We start from the raw sequence: 22,532 nt of genomic DNA, 5'->3' as shown, positions 1-22,532 counted from the left end.
ATGTGTATATGTATATATATATATATATATATATATATATGTATATGTATATATATATATATATATATATATATATATAAATATATATATATATGTGTATATATATATATATATATATATATATGTATATGTATATATATATATATATATATATATATATATATATATATATATATATATATATATATATATATATATATATATATATATATATATATGTATATATAAATATATATATATGTGTATATATATCCATCCATCCATCCATCTTCTTCCGCTTATCCGAGGTCGGGTCGCGGGGGCAGCAGCCTAAGCAGGGAAGCCCAGACTTCCCTCTCCCCAGCCACTTCGTCCAGCTCCTCCCGGGGGATCCCGAGGCGTTCCCAGGCCAGCCGGGAGACATAGTCTTCCCAACGTGTCCTGGGTCTTCCTCGTGGCCTCCTACCGGTCGGACGTGCCCTAAACACCTCCTTAGGGAGGCGCTCGGGTGGCATCCTGACCAGATGCCCGAACCACCTCATCTGGCTCCTCTCGATGTGGAGGAGCAGCGGCTTTACTTTGAGCTCCCCCCGGATGACAGAGTTTCTCACCCTATCTCTAAGGGAGAGCCCCGCCACCCGGCGGAGGAAACTCATTTCGGCCGCTTGTACCCGTGATCTTGTCCTTTCGGTCATAACCCAAAGCTCATGACCATAGGTGAGGATGGGAACGTAGATCGACCGGTAAATTGAGAGCTTTGCCTTCCGGCTCAGCTCCTTCTTCACCACAACAGATCGATACAGCGTCCGCATTACTGAAGACGCCGCACCGATCCGCCTGTCGATCTCACCATCCACTCTTCCCTCACTCGTGAACAAGACTCCGAGGTACTTGAACTCCTCCACTTGGGGCAAGATCTCCTCCCCAACCCGGAGATGGCACTCCACCCTTTTCCGGGCGAGAACCATGGACTCGGACTTGGAGGTGCTGATTCTCATCCCAGTCGCTTCACACTCAGCTGCGAACCGATCCAGTGAGAGCTGAAGATCCTGGCCAGATGAAGCCATCAGGACCACATCATCTGCAAAAAGCAGAGACCTAATCCTGCAGCCACCAAACCAGATCCCCTCAACGCCTTGACTGCGCCTAGAAATTCTGTCCATAAAAGTTATGAACAGAATCGGTGACAAAGGGCAGCCTTGGCGGAGTCCAACCCTCACCGGAAACGTGTCCGACTTACTGCCGGCAATGCGAACCAAGCTCTGACACTGATCATACAGGGAGCGGACCGCCACAATCAGACAGTCCGAAACCCCATACTCTCTGAGCACTCCCCACAGGACTTCCCGAGGGACACGGTCGAATGCCTTCTCCAAGTCCACAAAGCACATGTAGACTGGTTGGGCAAACTCCCATGCACCCTCAAGGACCCTGCCGAGAGTATAGAGCTGGTCCACAGTTCCACGACCAGGACGAAAACCACACTGTTCCTCCTGAATCCGAGGTTCGACTATCCGGCGTAGCCTCCTCTCCAGTACACCTGAATAGACCTTACCGGGAAGGCTGAGGAGTGTGATCCCACGATAGTTAGAACACACCCTCCGGTTCCCTTTTTTAAAGAGAGGAACCACCACCCCGGTCTGCCAATCCAGAGGTACTGCCCCCGATGTCCACGCGATGCTGCAGAGTCTTGTCAACCAAGACAGCCCTACAGCATCCAGAGCCTTAAGGAACTCCGGGCGGATCTCATCCACCCCCGGGGCCTTGCCACCGAGGAGCTTTTTAACTACCTCAGCAACCTCAGCCCCAGAAATAGGAGAGCCCACCACAGATTCCCCAGGCACTGCTTCCTCATAGGAAGACGTGTTGGTGGGATTGAGGAGGTCTTCGAAGTGTTCCCTCCACCGATCCACAACTTCCGCAGTCGAGGTCAGCAGAACACCATCCGCACCATACACGGTGTTGGTAGTGCACTGCTTCCCCTTCCTGAGGCGGCGGATGGTGGTCCAGAATCGCTTCGAAGCCATCCGGAAGTCGTTTTCCATTGCTTCCCCGAACTCCTCCCATGTCCGAGTTTTTGCCTCCGCGACCGCTGAAGCCGCACACCGCTTGGCCTGTCGGTACCTGTCCGCTGCCTCAGGAGTCCCATGAGCCAAAAGAACCCGATAGGACTCCTTCTTCAGCTTGACGGCATCCCTCACCGCCGGTGTCCACCAACGGGTTCTAGGATTACCGCCACGACAGGCACCAACTACCTTGCGGCCACAGCTCCAATCAGCCGCCTCGACAATAGAGGTGCGGAACATGGTCCACTCGGACTCAATGTCCAGCACCTCCCTCGTGACATGTTCAAAGTTCTTCCGGAGGTGGGAATTGAAACTCTCTCTGACAGGAGACTCTGCCAGACGTTCCCAGCAAACCCTCACAATGCGTTTGGGCCTGCCAGGTCTGTCCGGCATCCTCCCCCACCATCGCAGCCAACTCACCACCAGGTGGTGATCGGTAGAAAGCTCCGCCCCTCTCTTCACCCGAGTGTCCAAAACATGAGGCCGCAAATCCGATGACACAACTACAAAGTCGATCATAGAACTGCGGCCTAGGGTGTCCTGGTGCCAAGTGCACATATGGACACCCTTATGCTTGAACATGGTGTTCGTTATGGACAATCCGTGACGGGCACAAAAGTCCAATAACAAAACACCACTTGGGTTCAGATCCGGGCGGCCATTCTTCCCAATCACGCCTCTCCAGGTTTCACTGTCGTTGCCAATATGAGCGTTGAAGTCCCCCAGTAGAACGAGGGAATCACCCGGGGGAGCACTCTCAAGTACTCCCTCGAGTGAATCCAAAAAGGGTGGGTACTCTGAGCTGCTGTTTGGCGCGTAAGCGCAAACAACAGTCAGGACCCGTCCCCCCACCCGAAGGCGGAGGGAAGCTACCCTCTCGTCCACCGGGTTGAACTCCAACATGCAGGCTCTGAGCCGGGGGGGCAACAAGAATTGCCACCCCAGCCCGTCGCCTCTCACTGCTGGCAACGCCAGAGTGGAAGAGAGTCCAGCCCCTCTCGAGAGAACTGGTTCCAGAGCCCTTGCTGTGCGTCGAGGTGAGTCCGACTATATCCAACCGGAACTTCTCTACCTCGCGCACTAGCTCAGGCTCCTTCCCCCCCCAGCGAGGTGACGTTCCACGTCCCAAGAGCTAGCTTCTGTAGCCGAGGATCGGACCGCCAAGTGCCCTGCCTTCGGCTACCGCCCAGCTCACATTGCACCCGACCTCTATGGCCCCTGCTATGGGTGGTGAGCCCATTGGAGGGAGGACCCACTTTGCCTCTTCGGGCTGTGCCCGGCCGGGCCCCATGGGGACAGGCCCGGCCACCAGGCGCTCGCCATCGTGCCCCAACTCCGGGCCTGGCTCCGGAGGGGGGCCCCGGTGACCCGCGTCCGGGCGAGGGAAATCTGAGTCTCGGTTCTTGCATTTCCATAGAAGTCTTCGAGTATATATATATATATATATATATATATATATATATATATATATATATATATATATATATATATATTTATATATTTATATTATATATATTTATATTATATACATATATATTTATATTATATACATATAAAAGAAAAGCAAGCTGTGCATCAAGTAGAGAGGTATTATAACACCACAGTAGTCCAAAAAATATTAAGCTGTCAAGTTATCATCAACTTACTAATGAGGATGTTTAATAGCTGGTCGTGTCCACAAGTGGCTGCAATAGTAGCAAGTGTTTTTCACACAGCTTTATGGCGACAAGTAGACATCATATTTGCAAAAAAAACATGTCACCTGACACGTAAAAGACATTTGCGAAATTTTCGTGTCTGTATTTTGGAGTTAGTTTGGTAGTTTGAGGTGGCCGTGTGTCCCGGAGGTAAGCACAGAAATGGCCCCCAGAAGCGTGCACCGGCACGGCTCCATGGAGGTGAGTGTTTGTCCGATGCACGGTAAAAATGATTTTCCCTTTTCTTCTCAGTGACAGCATCTCAGTCACATTGCGTCTATTTCTGTGCCTTTCCGCATTTAGATTATGTTTTTAGCGCAAATCTATGATTCGGTTTATTTCCGCGTACCCAGAAGTGGGGCAGTAAAAGTTCGACTCCGATTGGTTGTTCTGCTGTGTCTTTTTTATGCTTTGCAGCGGCACCTGAATGGATGTTTCTGTGTGCGCTTGTCATAATTACGACTGTCAGATGGATGAAAAAGTATTGATAGCAGTATCATTAGTTCAGAATTTTAACCGTCCACTTGGACCGACCCAATTAAGAACTGGTACCTAAAAATACCGGTACTCGGTTTTGTTTAACTCTTTCGGTGCTCTGTGCCGTATTGCTCTGTTGATGTCGACAGTCACAAACGATAATGTTAGTCTTGTTATACGTCATCACAGAAGTCTCGCAAGATTACAACGGCCGTAACTGATCTCCGGTCAACCAATTCATGACTTTCCAACCGGACATCGACAGTTTCATACTATATAAAGATCGATCCAGAGGCTCGCCAAACTACGTATTCATATCTGTAAAGTTAAAATCTGGTATATTCTTTTATAACCTGTTCTGATTAATAGTCCGCAATTACAGAATGTTTAACAGGATGGATATTACATTTTATTAATAAGTATGAGAGTGTTAAATCATTGTCATGCAGAGATATGAATGCCATTAACTTGTACAATATGTAAAGTACAGAATATCAGAAACATTTATTGATGTAGAAAACATTTCACCTAACATCTTTAAAATCAAAGCACGATCGTAACAATTTTGTGTTATTAATGCATGAAACTGCTATCTAAACATGGAAGTGTAGCTCCTCTCCTCTAAATGCAAATGCTCCTAAAGCAGGAATACAAATTATGTATTCCTACAAAATACAAACTCTGGCGAGACACCAATGCACTGCAGGTAATTTTTTGTATTCTCTTTAAAAACGTGTTAATATCCTTTTTGTGTTGAGCGTCATGTTTAAAAACGTATCATTAAAGCAAATGTATTGTCCAGTCATTGTATGTAAAACTTATATATATATATATATATATATATATATATATATATATATATATATATATAAAAATATATATATATGTCTTAATAAGGTTATCAAAAAAAATAGTGCTCGATACCGTAGTAGAGCGCAATATATGTATGTGTGGGGAAAAAAATCACAAGACTATTTCATCTCTACAGGCCTGTTTCATGAGGGGGGTACCCTCAATCATCAGGAGATTTTAATGGGAGCATTCGCATACCATGGTTTATATAGGGCACAGAGTGGGTGGGTACAGGCTGGCCTAGGGGCGTGGTGATTGGTTCATGTGTTACCTAAGACGGAAACACCTCCTAGGTAACACATGAACCAATCACCACGCCCCTAGGCCAGCCTGTACCCACCCACTCTGTGCCCTATATAAACCATGGTATGCGAATGCTCCCATTAAAATCTCCTGACGATTGAGGGTACCCCCCTCATGAAACAGGCCTGTAGAGATGAAATAGTCTTGTGATTTTTTTCCCCACACATACATATATATATATATATATATATATATATATATATATATATATATATATATATATATATATATATATATATAAAATATCTGTGTCTTGGGTACACTGATTAGTAATGAAAAATTATATCTTTCTGCGATTAATCACGATTATTTTTGAGTTAATTATGAACAATGCGATTCATATTTTAATAGTTTGATAGCCCTAAAAAAAAAAGAAGAATATATATAGGAAATATTTTAAATACTGTGGGTATATACCACTGATAGTCACACACACACTAGGTATGGTGAAATTAGCCTCTGCATTTGACCCATCCCCTTGTTCCACCCCCTGGGAGGTGAGGGGAGCAGTGAGCAGCAGCGGTGGCCGCGCTCGGGTATCATTTTGGTGATTTAACCCCCTATTCCAACCCTTGATGCTGAGTGCCAAACAGGGAGGTAATGGATCCCATTTGTATAGTCTTTGGTGTGACTCAGCCGGGGTTTGAACTCACGACCCACCGATCTCAGGGCGGACACTCTAACCTCAACCCACGATATTTAAAATATTTCCTACTGTCGGTAAGGATTTAGATCTTTTGGTTTCTGTCCTTAAAGTCCTGTGTCCAGGGATTTATTTTTTGAGTTTGAAAACTATCACAAAAACAACAGGTATAAAAAGTATCTAATCATTGTAGTATCGACCATATATGGCTATTGTACTTGGTAGCATTACTGTTGGTAATTGCATCATTCCACCCACTTTTGTTTACATTCAAGAGCTCTACCTTAGCGGTTAGCATGGCTTATTGAGTCCTCATACGGTGATAAAGCATGTTAAGCTATTTCTCGTCCTCCGGTGATACTTGAAAGAAAGTTAGGTTATTTGTCGTCATGGTGGCAAAGATTGCTGACTTCGCACTTGTTTGCTGCTAGCTCGCTAGCAAGGATGCTAGATTAAGGATGCATTTTTGTCCCTGCTAAATTTGCAGGACATAGCTAGAATGTGTCATCAACATGCATTATCATAATATAATGATAGTATTCCAAGCTCTCTCGTCTGCCAAATTTATATCATTTGTAATGTATATTGTGCAACCCTATTTTACGCCAATAGCATACATGTATAGTAGCTCTGCGTTGTGTTGTGATCTTCCGGTACTGACACCGCTCTTAGCGAGGCACAAACCCACGTTGCCAGAATGAGAGGTAAGTGTGCTAGCTACCACACACTCTTTGAAGTTGTCAGGGAGTGAAGTTTACCAATGTCCACACGACCCAGCCACCCTGGCTTGCCTCCGTTACACATGCACCCCAGACTGGATGATTTACAGTCGGCAAGACACAACTACTGGTATTTTGGTACTCACTTATTGCCAGCTATCTAGGCACTGTGTGTTCAGCCATTTGAATTGGTTAGTAAGACTTAAATAAGTGAATAGTAGATATACAAGCTGTACATGAACTACCCTTAAGTTATGTCCAAGTTTAATTTCTATAGCGATTTACCTTTAGAATAAATACTTGAATAAATATGCCTTTTGAAAGTGTGTGGTTGTGAGATACTGTATGGGGAGAACTGAGTGTGTTGCAAATGAGTAAAAAGTGAAAGTAAAAAATTAAGCGTTACTAACATTTGCTTCTGCTCCTTAGCTTGCTGAAGTCTTAAAAGATGTAAAGTATATCCAAACACTCAACATTACCATTCCTGTGGCTGCCATGACTGTTTTTGAGAAACGTGACCTCTTTACAAAGGTGAGAGGCTCAAGCTGACTTATTTTTACCAGTGTAGTTTACATGGTCCTCAACATTTTTCATCCATACATGTTTCAGTATGTGAGCAGTCTGCAGCTTGTAATGCAGTGGTACAATCAACTCAAACAGACCGTGCTCGAGGTGGAGCTGCCTTTGATCGCAGCTGAGCTGACAACCATAGATCAACAACTGAAAAGAGCAGAGACTCTCATGACTTGGCAAGACCAGGACTGCTGGAGCTTCATTGGCGCGACCAAAGACCTGGTCCATGACCTTGTGGACCGAGTCAGTCGAGCAAAGGAAAACCATGATGCCATGCAAAGGATGATGAAGAGTTGGAGCAAACAGACTTTGTATTGCAGAAAGGACAATAAGAAAAGCTCACCGCTGCAGCTTGAGGACAGGGGAGACCGTGTTAGCAAGATATATAGCTCCATAAAACGAGACGGAGAGTCCATCCACAAGTTGGTGCAGGTATCAGGATTCATTGCAATATTCACTCTTACAGTATATGTTTTATATTTTTAGCCTGTGCACTCCCTGGCCATAATAGGAGATGCATCTGAAAAGTAACGATTCTTGAGTATACAATTTATAACAAGTGCAAAAGCAGTGATATTTTTTGTGTGTACCGGCTCTCACCATGGAGACACTCGTTTCCCTCCACATTTTTTGGCATCATAGTGTCTAACCTGGAAATACAACAAACATGACAACACATTTACGCCAACATCACCTCGATGCGAGAATAGGTGGAACCAAACAAAAAGAAGGAGTGACCACACACACGCTACAAACTTTAGCTGGGACATTTTAACAGCCATTAGCACATGATCAAAGATAGCAAAATAAATAAATTGAGCGATTGCGACGTTTATTGCTGTCGACATGCAACCCTTTTCTGATGTGGAAAATGTCGGGTTTGCTGCGAACACTTGAGCCCCGTTACAAGATTCCTTCATTAACCTATTTTACCGATACCTGTGGCGTTATGACATGTTTTTGACCAAGCATACAAATATGATATGTACCAACTTTTCAATGATCTACAATGATTCAGGTGCAAGAAAATGCTATTGCAAGAAGTTTTTTCATAACAGTATGTGTCCTATATGAAAGACTGAACACTTAAAAAACAAAAGCGCTAGCAGACACCAAAACAAATCAATTGAGTTTGTTTTAATCAAAATTTCATTGGCGTATAGACAATGTTTCCTTTTTTTTTCTGATAGTCCAAATATGTTGATTCGCACACAGACGGAATATTCTCTTTCTTAATCGTCTGTCTTTGCAGCACAAACGCCTTCTTTTTCACAGTGATTTGTGCGTAACTTTGCCCATTTACACGAACATTCCAGATGTACTAAGTAAAGACACAAAATAGCGCCCGTAAAACAGTTAAATATATCACAGTGTATGCACTAAATGATGATCCGTGCATCTCCTCCTCCCAGTACTGTGGGTGTTCTAATAATCAGCATACAGTATATTCTGCATATACTGTACATGAAGGCCAAAACGCTAAATGGATTGTCCTCTCTATTTTGCTCATTTAAGTGACACAATCCTCTGCAAACAAGCTTAGTAGATCAGCTTTGCGCATGCTATCAAGTTTTATGTTCTATGTTTATTGTTGCAGTTATAGTTTGCAGGGTGACCCCAAAAATGTGTTGCATGCGTTTGACATGTTGTCTTCCTTCCTTCCTTTTGCCTACTTTGTAGGAGAACATGACGCTTTTTCATGCAGACTCTGCTTCAGATGCTTGGCAGTCCTACCTGGCATATGTAGACGAGATGGTAGTCGAGGGGTTCTTCTGCTACATCAGCCACTCGCTCCAGTTTTTCATAGACAACATGGAATCCTATCCCAAGCAAGCCCCTCTCTTTGAGCCTCATTTGACGCTAACAGACCTGGGGATGACCTTTATCCCGTCTCTGGAGAAAGAGGCGGGGGATGGCTTTTATGAGCTAATAGAAGGACTTATTGGAGATATATTTAAGACATCAGTGAATGTCAACAGGTTGGCTTCTTATGTAAGCATGGACAGCTATCAGGTATAGGCCTACAATAAGATTTTATTATTGCTGTACGTCACGATATAATATCATTTGATAAAATTGTCATGTGGTCTAAACCTCACAGGACATAATGGAAGACATGCTGGATTTGTTGGACCTGCGAAAAGAAGTGATGGGGAGAGTGGAGAATGTTCTCAACAAAGCTGTGTCTTACCAGCGACAGTTCGATTGCTATAGCCATCTCTGGCAAGATTGCAGGGCAGAGTTCCTCAGCCAGTTCCTCCTGTATGCACATGCACTAACACCTGAAGAAGTAGAGGCTCACAGTGCGGATATTTTGCCAGAGAACCCTCCTACCGTCGAAGACTTCACAGAACAGGTTTCTCCTCCCATGTGATTCAGTTGCAAACGTTTCATATGTTCTACGTAACCATGATCTGAACTTCACAGATTGATTACTATGAGGGCCTGTACTCTGAAATATGCAAGCTTGAAGACTCAAGTTTGTTTGATGGATGGTTTCGGGTGGATATCAAGCTCTTCAAAACCAACCTTCTGAACGCTATAAAGAAGTGGAGTTGGCTTTTTAAGGAGCACCTTTTGACACATGTCACTAACAGGTCAAAATTGTTACTGCTAAAATACTGTATCCTATGTCTATGTGCCCTTTTCACCTTTGATGTCTTGCCTCACAGTCTTGATGAGCTGCAGGGGTTTATCCATACTACTGTTGAAGGACTTGCAAAGTGTGTGCCTCAAGGGGATCACGACGGTTTAGTGGAAATCATGAGGCACCTCTTGGCTACAAGAGACAGACAACCTGGCACAGATAATATGTTTGAGCCTCTCAGGGGCACAGTAATCCTTCTGGAGCGACATGGAGTGACTATACCCGACAAGGTCTATTTTCAGCTAGAGGTAGGAAATTATATAATTTTGCTTACTTAGGATTAGGGCTGTCTTTGAATAAAGATTTTCTTAGCTGAATCTGATTTTTTAGATTTTGCCCATCGTTGACGATTAGTCAAATCCATTGTTGTTTTTTTAGGACAAATAAACAGATGGTGATACGTAGTAGATATGTAAATATTCCAAAGGTAATTAAGGGTACAGTCTTACATTAAAGTGAAGAAATCAAGGGTATCATTTGAAAATTGTTTCCACTAAACAAAAGGCTGAATCACAATTTGTGAGGTCCTCAGCTCTGGCACAGCACCAATAGGACATTAAACTTGACTAAATAGAGGAAGAAAAGTCGTAACAAAATTTACATATGTGAACCTGCGAAAGGATCATTACCCTTTTTCAGGAAGAAAGCTACCATTTTGGGGCGATGCAGTGTGTCCCTGTGCCCGGGCCTGTCCAATTTCTATCATTTTTCAACAGGGCGCACAGTCGAGGAGCGCGATGACATGGCGAGCTCTCTGTCTGACTGCATAGCGTCCTCATGAGCCTCGATGACGTCCTCCATGTTGAAATATCCTCCCAACACCATTAGTTAAATATCCTTGTTTGCAAACCTCTAGATTTTATATAATAAGAGATGCGGGAGGCCAAAACACACCAGCTGATTTTAGAGACTATCAAGCAATCAATCAATCAAAGTTTACTTATATACCCTAAATGTCTCAAAGGGCTGCACAAGCCGCAATGACATCCTCGGCTCAGCTCCCACATCAGGGCAAGAAAAAAACTCAAGTCAATGGGAACAAGGAAGAGGACTAGGGACAAGGAAGCAGAGACCGCTCTGAGAAAGGGTGAAGTGGAAGCTGAAACTAAAATTAATCTCTTACTCTCTAAAAACTATTTGCCTGCACAAAAGAATATTTGAGGTTTAATATCTGACGATTCGACTGCAAGGTTGATGGGCGAATCAGACTCCTCCTAATCAGATCGTTCAATTTTCGACTATTTAAAGAAAGCCCTACTTGGGATAAAACATTCTTAATATGATGTAAACTTTTTGTCAGGAACTCCCTGAAAAATGGAGTGGGGCTAAAAAACTGGCCTTACAGGTGAGGCATGAGGTCTCCCCTTTGCAAAATGAAGAGGTGTTGGTTTTACGAAGACGTTGTGTGGAATTTGAGGTAAATATGTCATGTTTTTCCCACATAAATTGCACTTACAGTAATAGGATGTGAGTATCATCAAACTTCTCATTATTTAGGTGAAACAAAGCCAATTCCGGGACATCTTTAGAACAGCTGCACCTTTCGGTTATAAAACATCACATCCCTACATCAGCCTGGAGAATGTAGGAACCTAAATATTGCCTTTTCATGGTAATACAAATTGTTTTGCATTACACTTACGATACAATTACCCTCCTCTTCTTTATGCCTGTAGGCAGAAAAAGCCATTCGAGACATGGAGAAAGAGTTGGCAGAATTGCAGCGGTCAACACACCTATTTGATGTCTCAATCCCTGAATTTAGAGAAATCAAGCTCTGCAAACGAGACATTGTTGTTCTCAAAGAACTGTGGGATATTGTTGTATTTGTGCATGTAAGTAGTCTAATTTCAGGACTCAGAAAGCCTCACCCACCATACTTCAAGAACCAATAACTCAATAATTTGACCAGGCCTTTTGTCTCAATCGCCATTGATCCTATTGCCACTAAATGCCCCAATTAAGTGCCCTCAGCCCACTGACCTTTTATCCACGTGTCTTTATCTATACAGACCAATGTGGAAAACTGGACAAAGAGCAAATGGAGGCAGATAAACGTGGAGCAGATGGATGCAGAATTGAGAGGGTTTGCGAAGGTGAGATGACCGACAGTGCACATCTTTCTGCTGCTTTGCAATCATTGGTTTGTGTAATAGATTGTCGTCATAACCAACAATTGCTTGATACTCTACATGTATTTGTGCCTTTGTCCAGGACATGCGGAAGCTTGACAAAGAAGCTCGCATGTGGGATGTGTATTCTGGTTTAGACTTTTATGTTAAGAACCTGCTGACATCCCTGCGGGCCGTGAGTCAGCTACAAAATCTTGCAATACGTGAGCGCCACTGGGTACAGCTTATAAGGACAACAAAGGTACATAACTATGAAGAAGCAATGATTTGCAACAAATAAATGAAATAGTAATTTTTAAATATGTTCTGTATGTGTAGATGAACTTCACTGTAAGTGATAGCACCACCTTGGCAGAACTCTTGGCGCTGCAACTGCATCTTTACGAAGAAGAGGTTCGGCACATCGTGGATAAAGCAGTTAAGGAAATGGCCATTGAGAAGGTTATTTTTCAGTTGTTTATGGATGATAATAAATGAACAATCTAATCACAAACTCTTTGTGTAAATACTGTGTATACATGTGAGGACTATTTTTTCAGGTTGTGACAGAAATAAGTCAAATATGGGCATCAATGGAGCTTTCATATGAGGATCATTACCAAACCTCTGTACCACTTCTTAAATGTGATGAGCGGCTCATTGAAACGCTTGAGGATCATCAGGTAAGTTGATGAGAGATTCTGCTCAGGGCAACCTTATCGTCTCAAAAAGTGCAAATAACTAAAGCACAGAAAACAGTTCTCAAGAGGAGTTGTCTGTGAGAAGGACTGGTAGTTAAGTGCTGAATGGAGACGAGAATACAAAAAAAGAGGCCGCCCTGTCTGTCTGTCTAACAGCACAGCTGAGACTAGAGAGGTCCCTATTGAGTCCACAGATTTATAGCTGCTATTAGACATAGGGCATTGTTGCACCGCAGTAGTCTTTGTACATGTATACCAGATGCATTTGGGGGGTTGCAGCTAGCAATTAGAAGTCGTACTACTTTAGTGTCTCTGTCTTTGTGCAAACAGGCTGTTTTCCTCCCCCACTTTTTTATTGCTTTTCATGCTGATGAGGTTGTTTGGAAATCAAACTTGTCAATTAATCAAATCAAATGATATGAGCTAATCAAGATGTGACTTTTCACCTTTCAGAGTAGGTGCTATTTTAGTGTTTAGGGCAATACCTAATTTTAGATAACTTGCTGTATGCTTCTATAAATGTCTCCCCACCCTCAAGGTTCAGCTCCAGGGCATCTTCCAGAGCAAGCATGTAGATTACTTTCTTCTCCAAGTAGTGGAGCTTCAGAAACAGCTCACTGTGGCTGACTCTGTGCTGATGATCTGGATAGAGGTGCAAAGGACGTGGGCCTACTTGGAAAGCATATTTAAAGGCTGCGATGACATCTGCCAGCAGCTGCCAACAGATGCGCACAGATTCCGAATGATAGATGTTGAATTTCAGGTCCGCACTTGTACACCTGATTGATATTCTAAACCAATGCTACACACAATTTCAAATGTGTGACTCAGTGTTTTTTTTTGTTTTTTGTTTTTTCAGGAATTTATGTTAGACAGTGCAAATACCAAAAATGCCATTGAGGCCACCAATAAACACAAGCTATTTGAAAAGTTAGAAGATCTTCAAAAAAGGTAATTGTTTATTTTATTTTTATTTCATTGAATAATTTATTTTTGTAGCATAATAAATAAATCCTCTCATTTAACAGACTTACTTTGTGTGAAAAAGCTCTTGCGGAATACTTGGAGACCAAAAGACTTGCGTTTCCAAGATTCTACTTTATTTCATCAGCAGACTTGTTGGATATTCTCTCTAACGGAAGTCGCCCGAAAGATGTATGTTTTTCTTTTGTTTCAGTAGTACTGAAAAAAGTACACATGTCATTACTATAGTGACTCTACATGTGTTTGTTTTAGGTAACGTGCCACCTCTCAAAACTGTTTGACAACATGTCCGATCTGGAGTTCTCCAAAAATCATTCCACACTTGCAGTGGGAATGTACAGCAAGGAAAGGGAATATGTACTCTTTCAGAGGGAATGTTACTGTAATGGAGTGGTATGACTGAATCACATTTCATTTTCATTGCGACAACTTAACAACATATAGAAAACTTGTATGTTCAGGTGGAGGCATGGCTTACCTGTCTGGAGAAGTCCATGAGGGAAAGTGTCAGGGGTCGACTGTCTGAGGCTGTGTCTGTGTATGAGGAGAGGCCCAGAGAGCAGTGGATTCTTGACTTTCCGGCCCAAGTTGCTCTGACTGCGTCACAGATATGGTGGAGTAACGATGTGGAGCTTGTCTTCAAAAGAATGGAGGAAGGATTTGAGTCTGCACTTAAAGACTATAACAAGAAACAGGTGCTTTTGTGGGACTGTTTCAAACTTGTATTACAATGAGAGACATTTAACTAGTAACGTGAGAGGATGATGGACGTGTGTTCCCATGCCATCCTCATGGCACCAGAGTCAATGCCTTGTGCTTGTCAATTTTACCAGTGCTATGTCATGTTAACATGTCCTTGACTGCTGCTTTAATAATCGCTCTGGCTTCAGTCGACGGTACCACAATGATTAGAGCTGTCATGTAAGACCAGTTACAAACGCAGGGATATTTACTGATATTTGGTTCTCAAGTCACATTTTTTATTTGTGTTTTGCAAAATTTTTTTGTATACTGTGGGAATTGAAACAAAAAATACTGTATCAACCAGAATATTAGATGACGTGTCTTTTTCAAAATGTTTCTTTGGACAAATACGGTCCTATTTAAGGTCAGTATGGTAATGTATAAATGAATTTGTTTCTCCCCCAGATTGCTCAGCTAAACATGTTGATTGACATGTTGTTAAATGAAATGAGTTCAGGAAACCGACAGAAGATTATGACTATTTGCACCATTGATGTCCACGCAAGAGATGTTGTTGCAAGCTTAATTGCTCAAAAGGTAATCACTCTCATCTGATTGTTGATCATGTACTGATTTGTCTGTAGACTCCTTATTTTCCTTATTTTTACATCTAAAGTTGTATTTGTTTCTCTTTATATTTCTTCCATCACTAGGTCACCACCTCGCAGGCCTTCCAGTGGCTTTCCCAGCTCCGCCACTGCTGGAATGAGCAGCAGCACCACTGTTTTATTAACATATGTGATGCCCAATTCCCTTACCTTTATGAATACCTTGGGAATACACCACGTCTTGTCATCACGCCCCTCACTGACCGGTAAGACTGCTGTCCATCAGCAGCCAGACATGAAACATTCTAACTAATGCTATCAAATTATAATTTTTTTAATCAGATGAATCACACGTTTGAATTTAGATTAATCATGCTTACCGTAATGTCAGGTTATTACTCGCTTGCAGAATATAAATGAACTTAAACTTTGACACAAACGCAATTTTATTGTCAGAATATCATCCAGGAACATTTTTTTATGTTTTACATGAATGCAGGTCAGTTCTTTCCTCAAAATCAGTGGTAATTTCGACAGCAGTTTTTAATTTAGTTTTAGCCATAGTCTTTTGGCGAAATTGTACTTTAACTGTAGTCATATTTAGGTCATCGAAATGATGTAGTTTTAGTCGACTAAATTCCTTAACATTTTAGTCAACTAAAACTTACAGTAAACTTTGTCGGCTAAAATATTAAGTGTTAGGGGAAGGTTTTATTTACACACACAAAGTTGTATACATAAATTGTACCATACTTTAACTATGACATGTAATACATTTGTAGCTATTTTCTGTTCGATCATTAAAATGTAATGTGTACATTTGATCAAATGTCTAATATTTAATTAGCCAATTTTGTAAGGTCCATATGTAAGAAAAGCACACAAACGTTTTTCGCTTTTATGCATTCTAACAAGTAAATATATGCGAGCAAAAGTCAGCTGACAATAGAGCCTATTGAAGTCGCTCTATTCTGCCTATAATGCCTTTAAAAAAACAGCCAAACACCTCCATCAAGTTTTTATATACACGCTGTAAGTATATATATATATATATATATATATATATATATATATATATATATATATATAATGTAGTAACATGTAATATTCACGTATTTTGCTTATTTTAAGCATACAGCAGTGCATTAATTTCACAAAAGCATTGCCACGTTTGCTTTTTCCTTCCAACGACATCACTGATTAGTACTCGCTGCAGACATCATGAGAGATAACAACAATAATAAAACATCACTTACTATACAAAGCCTGCTCTCACTGGGATGCCGACTGTTAGGTTGTTGATATATTCCCGTTTAGATGAAGAATGACTCATAATCCTCGCAAAGAAAAAACGGGATGGAACCAAGCCTTTTTTGGGGGATTTTTCACCATGTCCGGGTCTAAATTGTCTTTCAAAGTTGACCAACTTCTCGGATTATGTCCTCATCCTTTTACTATACAGGTGAGAGGCATGATTTCTAATCTACAATAAACTTTCAAGAGCTCCGAGGCGAGGAAGCAGTTCACCAGCTGATGACGTCAATGTAGCAGCATAAAGAAGTTAGAGCTCTATGAGAATGTGCCGCTACAATAGGTCCTTAACGTTAGCGCTTATAATAACAATATCACTAATACTTGGTTAATATTCAGATCAAGAAATGTACATGGAGTATCGTTGGCGGTTTTTGGACGGTTATTTAGAGGGCTTTATGGGTGGAAAAGAGGACCTCCCATTGACTCCATTATAAGTTTACTTTTTATAACTGGTACGTTTATTTAAGAGTTAAAATGCATTAAAAAAAGAAAAACATATGTGTTGTTGTCTTACATAAAGGTAATGAATTATAGGCAAAATACCAAAAAATGCGCAGTTCCCCTTAAACTCATTATTATTGACAGTCGTAGTTTTAATAGGTTGTCCTTGCATCGATTCAGGTGTTACATCACGTTGACCCAGTCACTGCACCTGACCATGAGTGGAGCCCCAGCAGGTCCTGCTGGAACGGGCAAAACGGAGACCACAAAGGATCTTGGCAGAGCCATGGGTGTCATGGTCTACATCTTTAACTGTTCTGAACAGATGGACTACAAGGTTTGGAATTGAACAACCTAGTCAATTTGCACATTTCATATATTTATGTGTCGTTTTAAAATATTAAACAGGCATTTTGTGTTTTTTAATGCATAGTCAATCGGTAATATCTACAAGGGTCTGGCCCAGACTGGAGCATGGGGCTGCTTTGATGAGTTCAATCGCATCCCTGTCGAGGTTTTGTCTGTTGTTGCCATGCAAGTGAAAACAATCCAGGATGCAATTCGGTCTAAAAAGAAAAGGTGAAGCGTTAAAGTCTGTTGCATGAAGTCTATACATTGGGGATTGCATACTTACAAAAAACATCCAATTGCGCATCCTCAGGTTCCTGTTCCTTGATATGGAAATTCTCTTAAAACCCTCTGTGGGGATTTTCATTACTATGAATCCTGGCTATGCAGGAAGAGCAGAGCTTCCTGAAAACCTCAAGGCTTTGTTCAGGTATAAGTTATAACATAATGTGCATAATGGGTCCTGTAAGTGACTTTGTGCTCAATGTATTGTCTATCTGCATGCTAATGTAGACCCTGTGCAATGGTGGTACCTGACATTGAGCTCATCTGTGAAATCATGTTGGTAGCAGAGGGCTTCTGTGGTGCTAAGCTTCTGGCCAGAAGGTTTACTGCCCTTTATGCTCTATGCAAAGAGCTTCTCTCCCAGCAAGTAAGACAACACCTGTTTGCACTGATAAAATTCAATATTACACACCTTCACTGTTTGCCTATTAGGACCACTATGATTGGGGTTTACGTGCTGTCAAGTCTGTGCTGGTTGTGGCTGGTGCACTGAGAAGAAGAGATAAGAGAAGACCGGAGGATCAGGTGATCTGACAGTAGTGTAGTAGAAGAGGAAACAATGTTTTAAACTTAATGCATGAATAATTATAATAGATATGATCCTAATTTGTTTGTGCAAATCTAAGCAGCTTTCATCAATTGCTGGGATGTTACTGACGTCATGTCCGGCTCACGTCCCGCCCGTGATGGTCTAGCTAGCTCTGTTCTCAATGGGTACTAAGCACCATTTAGCCTTTCTCAAAGAGAAAATGCCCTGTGCTTGTGTTGTTTTCGGCTGTACGAATCGTTCAAATCGCAAAAAGGATGAACGTTTCTTTAGAGTTCCTTGAGAGGTTATTAAAAAGTGAGGAAGAGTGCAAGATTTTACAAAACAACGAGAAAAACAGCACACACTCCAGTCCAAGGGAGCAGAATTGAAAAATGCATGAGTTTGCAGTGATCAGATTTTTTTTTAGTATGCTTTTAACATTTATTATTTCCCATGTTGGTATTATCTTGATTTAATTTGTATTTCTTAAACACATGTTTGCTACGAGTGTTTCAAAAAGCACCAAATCGGCGAGTCTAAATAAATTAAAGCAAATATCATCAAAACCTAAAAGAGTTAAGCTTTTACCAAAGGCAGCATTCATAAATGAAGCGTTTAGCACAGACACAATGTTTTCATCTATAGTTATACTATATTTTGATAAAGACAGGGAAAAGCACGCTACTCGTAAACGGCGCGTGCAACAGCAACAAACGCGAAGGTAAATCATAAAATGCAACCTTACCCGAGCAAAAATGATATATATTTATCCGGAAGAGTCTTGATACTAAATTTCTTGACCCAGCCACACACAAGTAAGTCGTAGACCTCCATGCTTTTCCAAGTTTCCATCTGTTTTGTTGTCTAGAATGTTGTCTGGAGCACAATAGTTGGATATGTCTGTGTACGCGACCGACGTATGATTGTTGATATCACTCGACAAATCTTTTTTTTAAGTACAGGGATCTATTCCATTGCATAGTTTGAGTTTTTTGCTCGCATCTGCCTTTAGCAGGAAGATTTAAGCCTCTTTTGTACTCAGATAGCTTGCGTGCTGCTTGCACTTGTTTTCACCTCCGGGAAGAAGTCACGTGTCTAAATACAAGCAACACTCAGTAGATACTCAATACCCTGTGCTTTAGGTACTCATGCGTGCTCTGAGGGACTTCAACATGCCAAAAATTGTAACTGAGGATGTCACCATCTTTCTGGGATTGCTGCAAGATTTATTTCCTGGTCTGGAAGTAGAGAGAGAAAGAGACCTGGAATTTGAAAAGACAGTAAGAGATACCACTGTTGCTCTCCGTCTTCAGCCAGAGGAGACATTCATCCTCAAGGTTTGACATAAAAAAGCTAAAAGATTTCCGTATTTTAAATGATTATAATATTGAAATATAAATCACTTTCTTCACTTTCTTCAGGTGATGCAATTGGTGGAACTCATGGCTGTGCGTCATTCTATCTTTGTTGTTGGAAATGCGGGAACTGGCAAGAGCTCGGTTAGTTGTTTTTTTTAATGTAAGAATAACATTTATTTTTTAAGTGACATTCAAAAAGATACATGTACCAATTTGTTTTGTAACAGATATTGAGAGTTCTCTATAAAACCTATGTGAACCTGAAAAAGAAACCGATCTGGAATGACCTCAATCCCAAGGCAGTTGACAGAGACGAATTGTTCGGCTTCATCCATCCAGCAACTCGAGAGTGGAAAGACGGCAAGCATACTTTATTAGGAATAAGAATTCATTTTAAAGCCATAAGATACACTGCTCTCTCCTATTAAATGTGGCTAAACATCATCAAGTGAACATAAATCTTAATGCTTTGCAATATCCTTTCCTGTTTGCCTTCTCAATTTAAGGTTTGCTTTCATCGCTGATGCGAGAGCAAGCGAACATGTCCCACCTCGGACCTAAGTGGATTGTGTTGGATGGAGACATTGATCCGATGTGGATTGAATCACTCAACACGGTGATGGATGACAACAAGGTACCTCCCTCCCTGTTCACTCATACACTTTTGTACAACACATAGCAACAAAGGTGGTTCAGATGGAAAAATATGGCTCTTTCCTCCTCCTGCAGCAATCACTTCTGTACTTTCTGTCTTCATCCAGATTAAGGAATTACTAACCAATTATAATGTAATGAGACATATTTTATGGGTAGGCTTGCTGATTATCAGCTGTGGATGATAATGCTTTCCACAATCAGGTGCTGACTCTAGCAAGCAATGAGCGTGTGCCACTCACGTCATCCATGAGGCTTGTGTTTGAAATCAGCCATCTGAGAGCAGCCACTCCTGCCACTGTGTCCAGAGCAGGAATCCTCTACATCAACCTGCAAGACCTTGGATGGAACCCGTAAGTCTCTTGGTCAGGATTTTGTTGACGTTAAAATGATGAACGATCGATTCATCCATCCCATCCATCTATTTTCTACCGCTCGTCCCTTACTGGGTCACGAGGGGTGCTGGAGCCTATGGTTTAAATTCCATGCTCTGTATATCGTAAAGGTGCTGTTTGTCACTAGCTCAAGATTACACTTTTGAAACCAAAAAACCTGACACCACCACCACCGACTAGCATATGTTTCCAATAGTGTTTAAAGAACAGATTTAATAGATAAAGTTTAGTTTAAAGGTTACCTATGATGATTTTAGTCAAAACACTTCCTTGTGGTCTAAATAATGTTTTTGGATAAGCTTTGGTGTATATATGCACATTTTGTTTCACAGTCACATTTCTTATACGCTTCCTGCAGGTGTCTGCAAGATTTTCGTTTGTGGAGGTTTTTCCATATTGCAAATAAAACCATGCCCCACCTTTTCCAAAAGTATCAATTAATATTTTAACAATGTACACTGTTAAAAATATATATTGAAGACTAACTTCACCGCTATGTATTTTTTCAGACACCGTAAAAAAAAAAAACAGTGTAAAGATTCACCCGATCACAATATTAAGTAAACTTGCACACTCTCTGATCGATACAAAAAAGCTGTTTTTAACCAGCATTTATGCCACTGCTTGTTGCATGTCTGTGTTATTGTGCGCATCCCATCCCAAAATCAGGTTATACTCTTATAATAGATAAATATAACTATAATAATAATAATAATAATATAACATAGTAATATAGCTATAATAATAGTTATAATACTCATAATGATAATAATTTCAATAGTAATATAACTTAAATCATATCTATAATAATATATTGATATCTATGAATTTAGAAAATAATACTTTTCTTGTGTTCCCTCAAACCAAATCATAATGTCACCTTGTTTTTACATGAACATTTAGCGGCTAAACCAATTTCATACAGGTCCATCTTGACTAAACAATCCGTGTAAAATATTGTAAAGACAAATAAACACGGAATTATTCGTTTTATAGACATCAGAACAGGGGGGGGGGGGGGCATTAGATGGGAATGAATAATACACAAGATTCAGGCAGAAGCCATTACAGTCCCACAGACTGTGAAACAGAAGGGGGGATGAGGAGTGGGGGCTCTGCAGGCCTACTAGAAATGTCCACATTAGTTCATTCGTCAATCAGTAACCTGACTTACAGTATTCCCCAGTGTTGAAAAAAATACTCCAAAACCCCACGGGCAGATGCATCCATAACTGCGTGCAGGCTTACGCCCAAATGCATGAACCTTATGATTTGATGTGTTGGCATTGTTTCACACAAGTACTAAATATTTTAGCAACATTTTTATAAATCAGAAATGACAAAATTCACTGTAGGTCCCCTTTAAACAGGTGAGCAAGACCATAAATCACTCCAAACACCGCTCCTGCGACATGGTGTTTTCTTTTATATCAGCTCAACAGTAAATGTGTATGCTTTCTTTGCTCAGGTATGTTGCCAGTTGGATTGACCAAAGAGAACGGCAAACAGAAAGGGCCCACCTAACCATACTGTTTGAAAAATACGTCCCACGTTGTCTGGAAAAGATGAGAAACACTTTTAAGACAATCACTCCTATTCCAGACAACTCTCTGGTACAGGTATATAAACACAAACCATAACAACAACATGTAATTTTATAGTATTTAACCCGTGTGTCTGTTTTGTCATTTAGACACTCTGCACTTTGCTTGACTGCTTTCTAACGACAGACAATATTCCCTCCGACTCTCCACGGGACCTTTATGAAACATACTTTATCTTTGCCTGCATTTGGGCTTTTGGTGGGGCCTTGTGTCAAGACCAGGTATTACGTAGAATAAATGATCTTGAAGACAGTAAAATACAGTTTGACCGCACTCATCATGGGTCTGCCCAATGACATGATATAGAATAATCAATCGAATTCCATCTTTCCGGATGATCTAGCTTTATGATTACCGTGTGGAGTTCAGTCAGTGGTGGACCAAAGAAATGAAGACGATCAAGCTGCCGGCACAGGGGACAGTGTTTGACTACTATATCGACCCTCAAACAAAACGCTTCCTTCCCTGGAGTGAAATTGTGCCTTCTTTTGAAATGGAAACTAATACACCATTACAGGTAAGAACACATAAGGGGTCATATAAGGCTATAACATTGTTTG

The 22,532-nt window shown here is 41.3% G+C and overlaps 1 protein-coding gene across 4 annotated transcripts in view; it reads left to right on the top strand.

Moving 5' to 3' along the window:
- LOC133600244 (dynein axonemal heavy chain 11) overlaps positions 1-22,532 on the top strand; it is a 79,895-nt gene that overhangs the window by 17,779 nt on the left and 39,584 nt on the right. For 3 of the 4 annotated variants that reach the window (XM_061953173.1, XM_061953163.1, XM_072913010.1), the window contains 33 exons: positions 7,166-7,267; positions 7,346-7,741; positions 8,990-9,322; positions 9,411-9,665; positions 9,737-9,906; positions 9,982-10,204; positions 11,257-11,373; positions 11,454-11,540; positions 11,633-11,791; positions 11,969-12,052; positions 12,171-12,329; positions 12,407-12,529; positions 12,628-12,750; positions 13,307-13,531; positions 13,628-13,719; positions 13,797-13,923; positions 14,005-14,145; positions 14,214-14,447; positions 14,902-15,033; positions 15,150-15,310; positions 16,980-17,136; positions 17,233-17,378; positions 17,461-17,577; positions 17,661-17,799; positions 17,865-17,957; positions 19,104-19,298; positions 19,383-19,460; positions 19,547-19,679; positions 19,826-19,953; positions 20,178-20,326; positions 21,837-21,987; positions 22,062-22,193; positions 22,316-22,489. In XM_061953173.1, coding sequence (XP_061809157.1) covers positions 7,166-7,267; positions 7,346-7,741; positions 8,990-9,322; positions 9,411-9,665; positions 9,737-9,906; positions 9,982-10,204; positions 11,257-11,373; positions 11,454-11,540; positions 11,633-11,791; positions 11,969-12,052; positions 12,171-12,329; positions 12,407-12,529; positions 12,628-12,750; positions 13,307-13,531; positions 13,628-13,719; positions 13,797-13,923; positions 14,005-14,145; positions 14,214-14,447; positions 14,902-15,033; positions 15,150-15,310; positions 16,980-17,136; positions 17,233-17,378; positions 17,461-17,577; positions 17,661-17,799; positions 17,865-17,957; positions 19,104-19,298; positions 19,383-19,460; positions 19,547-19,679; positions 19,826-19,953; positions 20,178-20,326; positions 21,837-21,987; positions 22,062-22,193; positions 22,316-22,489 — 5,235 coding nt within the window. The remainder of the gene's footprint in view (positions 1-7,165; positions 7,268-7,345; positions 7,742-8,989; positions 9,323-9,410; positions 9,666-9,736; positions 9,907-9,981; positions 10,205-11,256; positions 11,374-11,453; positions 11,541-11,632; positions 11,792-11,968; positions 12,053-12,170; positions 12,330-12,406; positions 12,530-12,627; positions 12,751-13,306; positions 13,532-13,627; positions 13,720-13,796; positions 13,924-14,004; positions 14,146-14,213; positions 14,448-14,901; positions 15,034-15,149; positions 15,311-16,979; positions 17,137-17,232; positions 17,379-17,460; positions 17,578-17,660; positions 17,800-17,864; positions 17,958-19,103; positions 19,299-19,382; positions 19,461-19,546; positions 19,680-19,825; positions 19,954-20,177; positions 20,327-21,836; positions 21,988-22,061; positions 22,194-22,315; positions 22,490-22,532) is intronic. The other variant, XM_061953155.1, reaches the window with a different exon arrangement.

This window comes from Nerophis lumbriciformis, linkage group LG04 (genome assembly GCF_033978685.3).
Source record: "Nerophis lumbriciformis linkage group LG04, RoL_Nlum_v2.1, whole genome shotgun sequence".
NCBI lineage: Eukaryota > Metazoa > Chordata > Actinopteri > Syngnathiformes > Syngnathidae > Nerophis > Nerophis lumbriciformis.
The sequence above is the reverse complement of the archived record's forward strand: the minus strand, read 5'-3'. Positions and strand labels throughout refer to the sequence as shown.